Consider the following 14,931-nt stretch of genomic DNA (forward strand, 5'->3'; position numbering starts at 1 on the left):
CAGATTTTTTCAACACAGACCCTCAAAAGCCAGGAGATCATGGAACAACATATACCAAGTCTGAAAGAAAATAGATGCCAACCAAGAATCTTATATCCAGCAAAACTAAGCTTTATATTTGTAATGAAATAAAAACCTTCCATGAAAAACAAAAAATTAAAAGAATTTACAACTAGAAAGCCTGCACTACAGAACATCCTCAGCAAAATATTCCACAAGGAGGAAATGAAAAGCAGTGATAAAAATCAGCAGAGGGAGGGATTACACTAAAGGAAAAACACAGGAGAAACCAAATCATATTGAATACTAAAAATAAACAAAAATGACTGGGAATACAAATCATGTCTCAATAATAACCCTGAATGTTAATAGCCTAAACTTACCAATCAAAAGACATAGACTGGCAGACTGGATCAAAAGGAAAAAAAAAAAAAAAAAAAAACCTATGCAACAATATGCTGCCTCCAAGAGACTCATCTTACAGAAAAAGACATCCACAGACTGAAGGTGAAGGGTTGGGAAAAATCATACCACTCACATGGACTGTGGAAGTAAGCATGGGTTTCCAGCCTCATATTAAATAAAGTAGTCTTGAAACTAAAGTTAATCAAAAGAGATAAAGAAGGACACTACATACTGCTCAAGGGAACCATACACCAACAAGACTTAACAAATACAAATATACATGCCCCAAATAATAAAGCATCTATGTTCATCAAACAAACTTTACTCAAGTTCAAGAGTCATATAGACCACAACACAATAATTTTGGGTGACTTAACACACCTCTTTCACCACAGGATAGATCTTCCAACCAAAAGCTGAACAAAGAAACTATAGAACTTAATACAATCAATAACTTAGACTTCACTGACATATATAGAGTATTTCACCCTTCAAAATGAGAACACAGATACAAAATATTGAAATCTTTGGGATGCTATGAAGACGGTTCTCAGAGTAAAAGGTTCATTGCATGGAGTTCACTCATTAAAAGAACAAAAAATCAACAAATAAATGACTTAACATTACACCTCAAAGCCCTAGAAAAACAATTCTACACCAAAAGAAGTAGAAGACTGGAAATAATTAAAATCAGAGCTGAAATCAATGAAATTGAAACAGAAGAAATAAAATTGACAAGTCAAAAAGTTGATTCTTTGAAAAAATAAAAGACAGTTCCTTAGCCATGTTAATGAGAGAAGGAGAGAGACAACTCAAATTACTAAAATCCATGATAAAAAGGAAATATCACAACAGACACTACAGAAACATAGAATATAATTAGAAATTATTTTGAAAACTTGTACTCCAATAAAATAGAAAATATTGAAGGCATCGACAAATTTCTAGAGTCATATGATTTGCCCAAACTGAATCAGGATGATATACATAATTTAAACAGATCAATTTCAAGTGATGAAATAGAAGACGCTATCAGAAGCCTACCAACCAAGAAAAGTCCAGGACCAAATGGATACACAGTCAACTTCTGCAAGACCTTTAAAGATGAACTAATACCAATACTCTTCAATTTATTTCAGGAAATAGAAAAAAAATGAAGCACTTCCAAACTCATTCTTTGAGGCCAAAACCAGGCAAAGACACATCAAAGAAAGAAAACTTCAGACCAATATCTCTAATGAACATAGATGCAAAAATTCTCAATAAAATTCTGGCAAATCAAATACAAAAACATATCAAAAAGATAGTACACCACAGTCAAGTGGGGCTTATCCCAGGGATGCAAGGTTGGTTCAACATATGGAAATCAATAAACGTAATTCATCACATCAATAAACTTAAAGATCTTTAAGAACCATATGATCAACTCAATAGATGCAGAAAAAGCATTTGACAAAATACTGCACTCCTTCATGTTCAAAACACTAGAAAAACTAGGCATAACAGGAACATATCTCAACATTGTAGAAGCTATCTATGCTAAGCCTCAGGCCAACATCATTCTAAACAGAGAAAAATTGAAAGCATTCCATCTAAAAAAAAAAAAAAATGTAACACAGGGATGCCCTCTTTCACCACTTATCTTTAACATAGTTCTTGAAACACTGGCCAGAACAATTAGAGAAATTATAGGGATACAGATAGGTAAAGAAGAACTCAATTAGCACTATTTGCTGATGATATATGATTCTATACCTAGAAAACCCAAAAAATTCCACCAGAAAACTTCTAGAACTAGTAAATGAAATCAAAGTGGCAGGATATAAAATCAACACCATAAATCAAAGGTATTTCTGTATATCAGTAACAAATCCTCTGAAAGGGAAATGAGGATAACTACCCCATTTACAACAGCAACAAAAAATAAAATAAAATACTTGGGATTCAACAAAAGAGGTGAAAAACCTCTACAACAAAGACTACAGAATGCTAAAGAAAGAAACTGAAGAAGACCTTATAAGAGATCTACCTTGTTCTTAGATAGGCAGAATTAATATTGTCAAAATGACCATACTACCAAAAATACTATACAGATTTAATGCAATTCCAATCAAAATCCAAATGACACAGAAAAAGAAAAAGAAATCATGGAATTCATCTGGAAAAATAAGAGACTCAGAATCACTAAAACAATCTTTAGCAAGAAGAGTGTAACAGGGGACATCCCTACACCAGACATTTAACTATACTACAGAGCAATAGTAACAAAAACAGCATGGTATTGGTACCAAAATAGACTTGTAGACCATTGGTACAGAACAGAGGAGACTAACACAGAGATTAACCCACATAATTACAGTTATTTTATATTTGACAAAGGCACCAAAAAATACATTGGAGAAAAATAGCCTCTTCAACAAATGGCGCTGAGAAAATTGGAAATCCATATACAACAAAATGAAATTAAACCCCTCTCTCTCACCATGCACAAAACTCAACTCAAAGTGGATCAAGGACCTAGGAATTAAACCAGAGACACTGTGTCTATTAGAAGAAAAAGTAGGTCCAAATCTCCATCATGTCAGATTAGCCCCCAACTTCCTTAATAAGACTCCTAAGGCACAATTTTAATATCAGGAATCAATAAATGGGATGGATTCAAACTAAAAAACTTCTTCTCAGCAAAAGAAACAATCAGTGAGATGAATAGAGAGCCTACTAATTGGGAACAAATTCTTCCCACATACACGTAAGATAGAGCACTAATCTCTAGAATACATAAAGAACTCAAAAATCTTAACACCAATAAATAAATAAATAACCCAATCAATAAATGGGCCAAGGAACTGAACAGACACTTCTCAGAAGATGATCAACAAATATATGAAAAAATGTTGAACATCTCTAGCAATTAGAAAAGAGCAAATCAAAACTACTCTCACTCCCGTCAGAACAACAATAAGCGTGGACGAGGATGCAGGGGAAAAGGCATTCTCATACACTGCTGGTGGGACCGCAAATGGTGCAGCCTATATGGAAAGTAGTAAGGAGAATCTTTGGAAAACTGGGAATGAACCAACATTTGACCTAGCTATCCCACTCCTTGGTCTATACCCAAAGGACGTAAAAATGGCATGCTACAAGGACACAGCCACATCAATGTTTTTGGCAGCACAATTCACAGTAGCTAAACTGTAGAACTAACCTACATGCCCTTCAGTAGAGGAATGGATAAAGAAAATATGGTATATACACACAATGGAATATTATTCAGCATTAAAAGAGAATAAAATCATGGCATTTGCAGGTAAATGGATGGAGCTAGAGAATATAATGCTAAGTGAAATTAGCCAATGCCCAAAAACCAAATACTGAATGATTTCTCTGATTTAAGGATGCTAATTCATAATATGCTGTGAGGCAGGGGCATTAAATGAACTCTAAATAGGGCAAAGGGGAAAAGGGGAGCGAGGGAAAGGGAGAGCATAGGGGTAGAAAAGACAGTGGAATGGGATGGTCATCATTAACCTAAGTATGAAGAAACAAAGGATGTGCCTCTACTTTGTGTACACCAAAGATATGCAAAATTGTGCTCTATATGTGTAATATGAATTGTAATGCATTATGTTGTCATGTTTAACAAATTAAAATTTTTTTTAAAAAGATGCAGTCCTTACCATTTCCACTGCAAGCACACTGAACCAAGCCACTATCAGTCTCAACTGAAAGACTGAACTCTTTTCTCCCTACTCCTGACCTCCTACAATCTGTTCAACACCAAAAACAAAGCAAGCACATTATAGTCTGTGAGAGTCAAAACAATAGTATATTCTTTAGAGGAAAAGGTGGAGGAATTAACTGCAACACTGAGAGTGATGGGAATATTCTGTATCTTAACTGTAGTAGTTGTTTCATAGGTGAATGCAACTGTCAAAATTCACAGAATTGTACACTTAATTGGGTGCCATTTACTTTATGTAAATTATACCTCAATTAAAAAAATCAAGGAAGAAAGTCAGATCATGCTTACTCAAATTCCTTCAATGGCTTCTCATCTCACACAGAGTAAGTCTACAAGGTTCTCCCACTTATCTGATTTAACTCCTGCTGTCTAGTTCTCTCCAGCTATACTGATCTTCCTCTTCTCTGCTTTTCAAACATACCAGGCATTTTTCTACTCTAGTTAAAATGTCCTTTTTCTTTCAAGTTTTTACAATTTTACTAACTTCCTTTATTTATCATGTCTCTTCCACTACAGTGTACCATATTTGTTTTCCCTGGTATATACCATTAGTACCTGACCTCACAGTAAGTCCTCAATAATTACATGAATGAACAAATTGGCCCTAATGCCACACTCTGCCTGGTAACCACATCTTTATTGACCTTTTTGTTGTTGTTGTTTGTTTGTTTGTTTAACGACAGACATACAGACAAATGGACTGACTTCGAGGTGGTATACTTCAATTCCTACAATTCAGAAGGCTGAGGCAGGAGGATCCTAAGTTCAAAGCTAGGCTGGGCAAGTTAACTAGACCCTGTCTCCAAATAAAAAGACTGGGAATTATAGCTCAGTGGTAGAGCACCCATGGATTTGATACCTAGAACTGCAAAAAATTAAATGAAAAAAAAAATAATAAAATAAATAAAGACTTCTGGGGGCTGGGGAATATATCTCAGTGGTAAAGCACTTGCTAGCATACACAAGGCCTTACGTGAAATTCCTGCCAAACTTTGCAAATAAATAAAAGAACCAATTTCAGACCTACGGCATTATAAACCTATATTTACAAGCTTCAAAAAAAGGACTTCTATCATCACACTACTGAGCAAGCCCCTGACCTTGGTACCACAGCAAAGTTCCCAAAGTAGCCATTTTAACTCATTCCGGTCTCCAAACATTATATTTTCCCCTTCAACTCTCTCATCCTTATTTAGATAACTATATTTCCTATGCTCTTTAAAAGAATATAAATATCGTATACCTCTCTTCAAATCCAAACACACAAACCTCACATCTCACAATTTCAAATAAAATTTCCCTTTCCTCTTTTACTTTCTTTCCTTTAATTACACATCTTCAATTCTTTACTCTCTCACACTCATATCTTTACCTAATTTCCAATATTCACAATTCCACCCCTAATTATTTAAAAAGCTTGCTTCAAGTATACTGATACTTAAATATTGCTCTATTTTTCCATGTTCCTTTTAATATCACATATTTTAGTCTAATACCACAAGGGTTCTCACTATGGAATCCATGAATCAACCTAGGGATAGAGGTCCCTAAGCCCTATGTAACTATATTATGTACATACATATGTAACTACACTGTGTCATACTGGAAAAGGCACAGAACATTTTTAGTTCCTAGTTTTGTCATCTGAAAAATCTGAGTTAGTAACAGCAGTGCTGTGTGATCAATTAAAAATACCTACAATTTAATTTTATATGATATATTTAATAATTTGTCTTAAATTGTATCAAGTTTGCCTCCATTTAGATTTATTTCATAAATACAATCCATTGTTATTTTCTTGACCCATTCAATCTTAATAGAGCTTATAAAATTATATATCCTTGCATCCAGACTAATCTAGACTGAAATTATATCACATAAAAATAAAATATTATAAATTCGGGAGGAGGCAGAAGGACTTCAAGTTTGAGCCGAGCCTAGACACTTAGTAAGATCCTGTCTCAAATTTTTAAAATATTTTTAAAAGGCTGGAGAGGTAGCTTAGTGGTAGAGTATCTGCCAAGCATGCAAAATACTGTAGGTTCAATTCCTACTAAGACAAACACAAATACTGTAAGATCTTATTTCCCACTCTCTTCAGAAAGTAATTAACAGTATTTCACCACTCAATTCTTATGATGAATATCCACAAATACACTACTGGAACATTTCCTTATTTTTAAAATGAGAATATTGGAGAGACCCAGCAGAGTAGATTGTTATAATGGTAGTACTGGAAGTTGTTTTCTAAAATGGACTGGAATGGGGAATAAAACAGGTAACATATATTTAGTGAGCAAGACAGATGAGAAATCAAAAGGGTCAGAAAGAACAATAGAAGTATACACAAATATACAAAAAAGTCTAATAACCGGGAAATAGCTATAAATGTAAGGAAAAGTAAAACTGCCAAGAAAATCTCATTACAGAAGATGGGGAAAGCAGATTCAAATCCAATAAGATATAGATGTCAACAATTATTTTAATATTAACTTCTTGTTCGATTGAAACATAAAAGTAAACCAAATTTAGAATATTTAATATTTCAACAGTGAAAATTAAATACTCATTTTTCTATGGACTCAAATTATCAATAATCTGGTCTATAATTCACCTTTACTAATTTACCTACACCAAACTACACCAACTTAAAAAGGACTAGAATTGGGCACAGTAGCACATGCCTGTAATCCCAGCTACTTGGGAGGCTGAAGCAGGAAGACTGCAAGTTTGAGGTCAGCCTGGGCAATTTAGAGAGACCTTGTCTGAAAATAAAAAGGACTGGGGGATATAGCTCAGTGATAAGGGCAGCCCTGGATTCAATCTCCAGAATGAAGTAGGGTGGTGGACTGATTATTAGGTAACAAATGGAAAGGGACATGAAAGAAAACAATTATATTAACTCTTAGTTAACCTAAAAGTAAACTATACTTACCTCTTGTTTTTTCAATTTGATTATTTTTCTTCTGTGTTGAAAACCTGGTCACCCAACAAATATACTGAATGTCTACCATGTGCTAGCCAAAATTCAAGGCACCCAAAATATATCAGTAAAACAAAACATTTAAAATTTTCTCCCTCAACAAACTTTAATTTGATGGCCAATGATATATAACTTTTTAACTACATGTGTATATTGAGGGTAAGGTCTACACAACACATGGGGTATTAATAAAAAGTTTTTAGACCTAAAAGAAATTTAATATTCTACTTTAAAAACAAAATAAAACACCACAGAGGGAAGAAAAGACACCTCATTTACTTAAGGTCAAAGCCTAGTCTAATACAAGTAGCACACTATGCCACAATATCTTTAAAACTCAAACAAAAGGCTTAAATATTCACTTTAATCATAAACATACAGAATTATAGGAACTATCTGCTTTATAACCACTAATACAAATAATTTTTAAAATACTGATAAAGCATAAAGGTTTTGTGACTTTGTTAAAATGTATTTTCTTAGAATTTGAGCAAAATAAAAAATAGACCTTGCAAATCTCTTTAAATTTTTCTGTAGTTACAGATGAACAACATACCTTCATTTTATTTATTTTGTAAGCGGTGCTAAAGATCGAGACCAGTGCCCCACACAAGCTAGGCAAGTGCTTTACCACTGAGCCCCAGCCCCAGCCCAGACCTCGCAAATATACATATATATAATTTGAAAGGAAAAATTAAATACTTACGGTACTATGAAAAACAACGCTGTGTCCCTTCCCTAAACTTTCTATATGAGCTGAGAGGTTAAAGCATATGGCTCGGTGTCTTATCGCATCCAGTGTTTGTGCATCGAAGAAATCATGTGGTCGTGCTACAAGTCAACACAAAAAAAAGGTAAAGAATATTTAGAAAAATATAAAGTCTATTAAATGTACAAATAGTCCATTTGCCACAAAATAAGTTAAAAATATTAATTTTAAACAAGTAACTGTTTAACCCTATCTAGGGTTTAAATGCAAGATATTCTTTGCTTTCAAAACAGGGACTCTGGCAGAGAAGAGAAAGATGGAGAAGATAAAGTTGGAAAGCAAAATTCTAACTAACGCTTGAATATGGATTAATTCTCCCCCATTAAAATATGAGACTCTAACCTCAAACCTCATAATTTCATATTGCAGCTACTTTTTCATAAAATTGTACCTTTTATTCCAACATCTCTCCTCAGTACCAGCTCTACATTTTCAACACAGATTAACATCTAATTGACATCCTCCATCTATGCACAACACCAGGGTCTCAAACCATGGCCAAACGTAAATACATTTCATGGGGCTAGGGTGTAGCTCAATGGTGGAGCACTTGCCTATCATGTGTGAGACATTGGTTTGATTCTCAGCACCACATATAAATAAATAAAGGACCACTGACAACTTAAATAACTAGCATTTTAAAAAAATTACATTTCATGGGCATTGTTTTTAATAAGTAATAAAAAATTTTTCCAGTACAAACGAAGAGACATTTAGAGATGTTGATAAGTATTTCACTGAATACAACAATTTAAGAAATATTGACAATTTTTTGGAGGAGGGGGATAATATCCAAGATGGTCTCAGAACTACTAGGCTCAAATGATCCTTCTCATTTGTCCCAGTAACTGGGACTATAAACATGAGCCACTGTGCTCAGCCTAATGTGTCATTGAATTTTGTGTGTGTCTGCGGTGCTGCGGAATCCAGGGCCTAACACATGCTAGGCAAGCACTCCATCAGTTAACTACATCCCCATCAATACACTTCTGAATTATAATCAGTCCACCAAAGTTCCAAACTCACGAGTTATCAGCATGCAGGGGACTATGTGCCTTTAGACTATTTCTCATTCAGAAAATGGGAATAAAACAACTATATATTGATTAAATAAAACAGAAGCATACAAAACTGTCTTGTAAATCATACATCAATTTATACCAAACCTTATGTAACATTTTAAAATAAACAAAGTGAGCAATTGTTTAGTGTATTCACAATAAAGTCATACACTGGAGAATGTTTTTTAAATTTCTATTTTTATTCCACTAAATACTACTACAAATTGGGCTATTCTTAGTACTAATAAGAAAATTGGGCTGGGGTTTTAACTCAGTCGTAGAGCACTTGCCTAGCATGTGTGAGGCACTGGGTTCGATCCTTAGCACCGTCCATAAATAATAATAAAGGAACATCAACAACTAAAAAAATTTTTTTAAAGAAAATTTCTCAAATTAAAGTTGGTTATGTTATATTTACAGAGCTTACTGATATATGTAATTTTCATGATCTGAACTCAAAATTCAGTTTTCCTAAAAAAAATGAATTGGCTTGATTTTCTGGTATAAAGTATTCTGAATTACATGCAGGCTGATTTTCCATACTGTGACTATCCATAGATTTCTCAGAATACCTATAAAAATAATAAAAATACAACAGTTTATTTTACTTATTTATTTGGTACAGGGGACTGAACCCAGGGGTGCTTCACTACTGAGTATTGTATCCCCAAGTGCTTTTTATTTTGAACCAGGGTCTTGCTAAGTTGCCCAGGCCAGCCTTGAACTTGCCTGCCTCGGCCTCCTGAATCGCTGGGATATAGGTGTGTGCCACAACACCCAGCACACCACAGGTTTTGTACAGGACATTTTCACCAGCTGGCATCGAAAGATACCAAAGTAACTTTTCTCACTAGATTTTTTTCTTTTCTTTTTTTTTTTTTCCAAGAGAAAATAAGAAAAACACCATCTAAAAATGAAGTAGCAGAACCCACAAAACCAGGAGTGCAACCATATTTGGGGTGGGAAGCAGTGATGATTTTTACCTAATGCTTAGAAACAAATCTCTCTTCTGTAGCTACTGGGGAGAAAAATGTGGTTTCATAAAAAGTTTTCCTAAGAAAGAATAAGCACTATGAGAAAATAATAATTTACCCCTTCTAATCATTCAGGTTCTAATCACTCCTCCTTCAAGATCAAAACACTAAAATCATCACGTAAGTTTCAAAAATGATGAAAATAGCCACTGAACTTCGATGCAATGCAGACCTTCACCATGTTACCTCCACTGTTATAATAAATATGAAGAATAGCAAACTAAAATCTGGGGTATAGCTTGGTGATAAAGTACACATTCAGAATGTGTGAGGCCCTGGGTTCAATCCCCAGCCCCAGACAGACACAGACACAGACACAGACACAGACACACACACAGACACACACACACACACACACACACACACACACACTCACTCACTCACTCTCTCTCTCTCTCTCCCTCCCTCCCTCCCTCCCTCCCTCCCTCCCAGCCAAAGCACATGTATAATTCATTAGAATAAGGGAAATAGCACTTTTGTTTATTTCTTCATTTCTTCCTTTTCAATATTCCTTCTAAGCAATTCCTTTCAATGTGTTTTAATATTACCTACAATGTATAAATTATGTATATTACAGCTGTGTACAGTCCATGCATTTTTCAACTGATAAATACATAATCAAAAACTATGGATAGGCAATTGGATATTGTGGTGGATCCTGGGGAGCAGTAGAGTGAAAGGAGTGAAAGGGTAAATATTTTTACCCCTCCGAGTGTCTAACTCACCAGGAGGGGTAAAAATTTTTCCATTATGGCTTATTCAAAGACAAGGACCAATGATGAAAAATTACTTATCATCCTAGTGTCAAGGAAATCTCAGATAAAATATCTAAAGAGGAGATGGTGAGACGGTTAAAGATGACTGTGAAAACTTTCAAGGACATGGACTAGGACTTTGAAAAAGAAAAGGAGCTTTATCTAAACGTAGCTTTACATCTTGCTTCAAATTGTTTCCTTAAGCCTCCTGATAAAGATGTTCATTTACTGATGGCCTGCTGCCTTGCCAATATTTTCAGGATTTATGCTCCTGAAGCTTCTTACACATCCCCTGATAAACTAAAGGATATATTTATGTTTATAACAAGGCAGCTGAAGGAGTTGGAGGATACAAAGAGCCCATAATACAATAGGTATTTTTATTTACTTGAGAACATTGCTTGGGTCAAGTCATACAACAATGCGTTGAGTTAGAAGACAGCAATGAAATTTTTACCCAATTATACAGAACATTATTTTCAGTTATAAACAATGGGCATAATCAGAAAGTTCATATGCACATGGTAGACCCCATGAGCTCTATTGCTTGAGTTTAAATTAAAGAGCAACTATATTGAGGAAGGACTCCAAGTTGTTAAACTACTAGCAAAAATGTTCAGGGCAAAGGATTCAGAATTGGCTTCTCAAAACAAACCACTTTGGCAGTGCTTACGCAGGTTTAATGATATTCATGTACCAATCCACCTGGAATCTGTGAAATTTGCTAGTCGTTGTCTCATGAACCACCGATTTAGCAAAGAATTTAACAGAATATTTTAAAATGAGGTTTCATGACTCTGAGGAAGAAGCTATTAGACATAATGTTATCATCTCTGCAGTTACAGTTGCTAAAAAAGATATTCTTCTGGTCAATGATCAATTACTTAATTTTGTGAGAGAGTGTGCATTAGATAAACATTGGAGAGTGTGCAAAGAAGCCATGATGGGATTTGCCCAAATTTGCAAAAATTATGCTTTACAATCAATAGCTGGAAAAGATGCTACAAAACAGATATCAAGGATCAAGGAAAACGGCTACATATATTATGTCTCTGTTATTAAAAGCCCCTGGGTTCAATCCCTGGTGTACACACACACACACACACACACACAAAAAAAAAAAAAAAAAAAAAAAACCCTGTGGAAAGCTGGGGATGTGGCCCACATGGCTTGTCTAGTATGAGGCCCTGGATTTAATCCCCAAGCATCACACATACACACACACCCTTTACAAATCATAAAAATAGACACCCTATGTTCCAGTGGTTATGTGTAAAAATGGTGATGTGGTTATGCAGAAGAATATTCTCAAAAAATGTGTTAAGTATTTGATTCAGGACCCCCCCCCACCCCCAAAAAAGATATAGGTAGAGAGATGACTCAAACTATCTACTCCCATCTACTCAAAAGGCTGAGGCAGGAGGGTTGTTAAGTTCAAGGCCAGCCTGAACAATTTAATGGGGATCTAGTTAAGAGGTAGAGAGCCCTGGGTTAAGTCCCTTGTACTATCAGGAAAAAAAAAAAAATGCCATGCTGAAGGCTTTTAAGCCAGATGTGATGGTACACACCTGTAATCCCAGCTACTCAGAAGGCTGAGTCACTGCAGCTTTGCATTAACAAAAATATTTCAAGTCAGGTATGGTGGCTCATGCCTTTATTTTCTGCTGAGTCAGGAGAATCCCAAATTACAGGCAAACCTTATCAACTTAGAAAGACCCTACCTCAGAATTTAAAAAAGGAGGAGGTGGGGACAGATAGTTCAGAAGTAAAGTACCCCTGGGTTCAATCCCTAGTACTGTAGCAAAGAGGGATGGGGATAGGGGTCCATGTTTTAGAGATTAAAGTTATATCCTAGATTTAGTATCTGGATTTTCTTCTATACCCCAATCAAATCCCAAGAGAAGAAGGTAAGGTGCAATCTTTTTTTTTTTTCCTTCCCCCTAGTTCACCACTGTAAAGAACTTGTTTTCATTACAGCTCCATTCATTCATTCATTCATATCCACTCTGACTCATATTTCTTCGTGATTGGCTAGCCAGCTGCAGCTGATACAAAGAGCTAATAATGGTGCTAGACTCTGGGGTTTCAATCAATTCTTGCCCCAACACTTGCAAGCCTTATCATCTAATTATTTTCTATCCTAAACATAAAGGATGTATCTTATTACCTAGTAATTAAGCACATAACCATAGTACATACGTATTACAATGGACTGTAGGTACAGACTCGTAGAGTATATTCAATTCTTTTGCTTTCACACATACTACACTTGGGAGTTGATATATTACTTAAATTTTACTTGACTTTCACCTTCACCATTTTTCAAATTTCCTAAAATGTTTCCTTTTAGAAATACCAACATGCCATGTTCTAAATTTTCTTCAACTACAATAGAAGCAAAGTAGCCCTCAAAATCTAATTCTATACATTGCACATTCTAAGGTCATATATAATTCTATGGCTACTGCACATGTGTCACTGAATTCTCACACTGACAAACAGGTATCCTTCCTGTATATTACTTTTAATAGAAACAGATAAGCCAAGTTGAAGAACGGTAAAAATTGAATTTGCTTGAAAGGTAGAGATATAAACAGAATCTTCTAATATACACAGATTCTCAAGTGAAACACTTACGTAATGAGCGTCGTCTTTTGTTCTTTAATTTCCTCCTTTTGTTCATTCCAGCCTTAGAAGGAGATTCTTCTTTGGCCTTTGGCTGGCTAGAAACTTTTGAGGAGTTCTGCTGACTGAAGTGTGTGGGTACGTGGCGAGCTAGCCCTCCCTGAGAAGCAAAGCTGGCATTGCAGCCACCAACAACACACTAAATAAAAATAAAAGAGAAAAAGGACATCAGGGATACTGTTTAAGTGATGAGAATTAACCTAGCTAGTTAATACTTAGTATTTTCAGAAATAAATCAGTGCAATGGAAATAATTCTAGAAAAGATACATGAGAAACTTCTTTTATAAAAGAAGTTCATTTTATACATAAAACAAAGCTATTAAAGATAACAATGTTTGTCAGTGGCGCAAGTGGAAAATACAACTCAAGCTTCATGACTCACCAGTCCTACTACTCTTTCCACTACATGCAAGACAAAAAATGGTGGCATGTTCTTCCCAGAAATATCTGATTTTGAATTAATCACTTTTATAAAAGGAGCAGGAAGTTATTTATCCCAACAAAAAATTACTGGGATTCCTAAATTTTTTAAATTTCTTACCTTAAGATATATGCTACTTCAAAAGCTTCACCAGCTTCCCTACTGTTCTGTAGTGTTGTTACAGGTAGAAGAGAAATTTATTGATCTTTAAAGAATTTTCTTATTAGCTGGGCATTTACTTGAGAAGCTGAGGCAAGAGGATTGCAAGTTTGAGGACAGCCTAGCAGTATATTGAGACCCTGTCTCAAAATAGAATTTGAAAACAATGACTGGTGATGTAGCTCAGTGGTAGAGTACATGCCTAGCATATACAATAGGCCTAGGGTTCAATACCAAGTACTCCAAAAATAATGATTTTCTTATAAATTTGCTAAGTGTTGGTCTTTTGTGGGCCTTTATAAGTTCCATTAAATAATGCTTCTTCAGCCTTCTCTACTTGCAAGATTTCAATAAAAAGGACAACTATCCAAGTAACCTGGCAAATCTACCATTCTAGGAACAAATTAGAAGGTTCAGATATCATCAGAATTACAATATACAAATCAGCTACATTACTCTAGTTAGATCTTGGAATATAATTTTTGCATGTCTCTTATAACAATGGCTCTCCATAATCAAATCATTTTCCAAAATGATCCTCAAGAAGCAAAATCCACAACTGATACCAGGCATGGTGGCACACACCCATAATCCCAGCAACTCAGAGGAGGCTGAGGATCACAAACTCCAGGACAGCCTTTGCAACTTAGCAAGGCCCTAAGCAAAGACCCTATCTCAAAATAAAAAATAAAAGGGGCTGGTAGTATACGCTCAGTGGTAAAGCACCCCTGGCTTCAATCCCCAGTATCAAAACAAAAACAAACAAAAAAAAACACAGCTGGATTGATAACAACTTTTTTATTAATAAAATGGTGTTCAGTTTATTTAGTTTCTGACTTGAAAACCAAAAAAACACCAAGCACATATATTTTTAAGGTTCAACACTAAACCCACATGCCTTCAGGTTCTTTCTTTT

The 14,931-nt window shown here is 35.1% G+C and overlaps 1 protein-coding gene and 2 pseudogenes across 9 annotated transcripts in view; 2 read left to right on the forward strand and 1 right to left on the reverse strand.

Moving 5' to 3' along the window:
• The window catches only part of Aebp2 (AE binding protein 2), a 219,602-nt gene that overhangs the window by 142,491 nt on the left and 62,180 nt on the right, over positions 1-14,931 (reverse strand). For all 9 annotated transcript variants that reach the window (XR_013343636.1, XR_013343635.1, XM_077798880.1 and 6 more), the window contains exons 4-5: positions 13,387-13,573; positions 7,837-7,961 (exon numbers count right to left, since the gene is read on the reverse strand). Coding sequence is in view for 7 of the 9 variants with exons in the window: in XM_077798880.1 (XP_077655006.1) it covers positions 7,837-7,961; positions 13,387-13,573 (312 nt within the window). In the remaining 2 variants the exon portion in view is untranslated. The remainder of the gene's footprint in view (positions 1-7,836; positions 7,962-13,386; positions 13,574-14,931) is intronic.
• On the forward strand, positions 10,745-11,300 carry LOC144254825 (sister chromatid cohesion protein PDS5 homolog B pseudogene; annotated as a pseudogene).
• On the forward strand, positions 11,302-13,123 carry LOC144254826 (sister chromatid cohesion protein PDS5 homolog B pseudogene; annotated as a pseudogene).

Source organism: Urocitellus parryii, chromosome 5 (genome assembly GCF_045843805.1).
Source record: "Urocitellus parryii isolate mUroPar1 chromosome 5, mUroPar1.hap1, whole genome shotgun sequence".
NCBI lineage: Eukaryota > Metazoa > Chordata > Mammalia > Rodentia > Sciuridae > Urocitellus > Urocitellus parryii.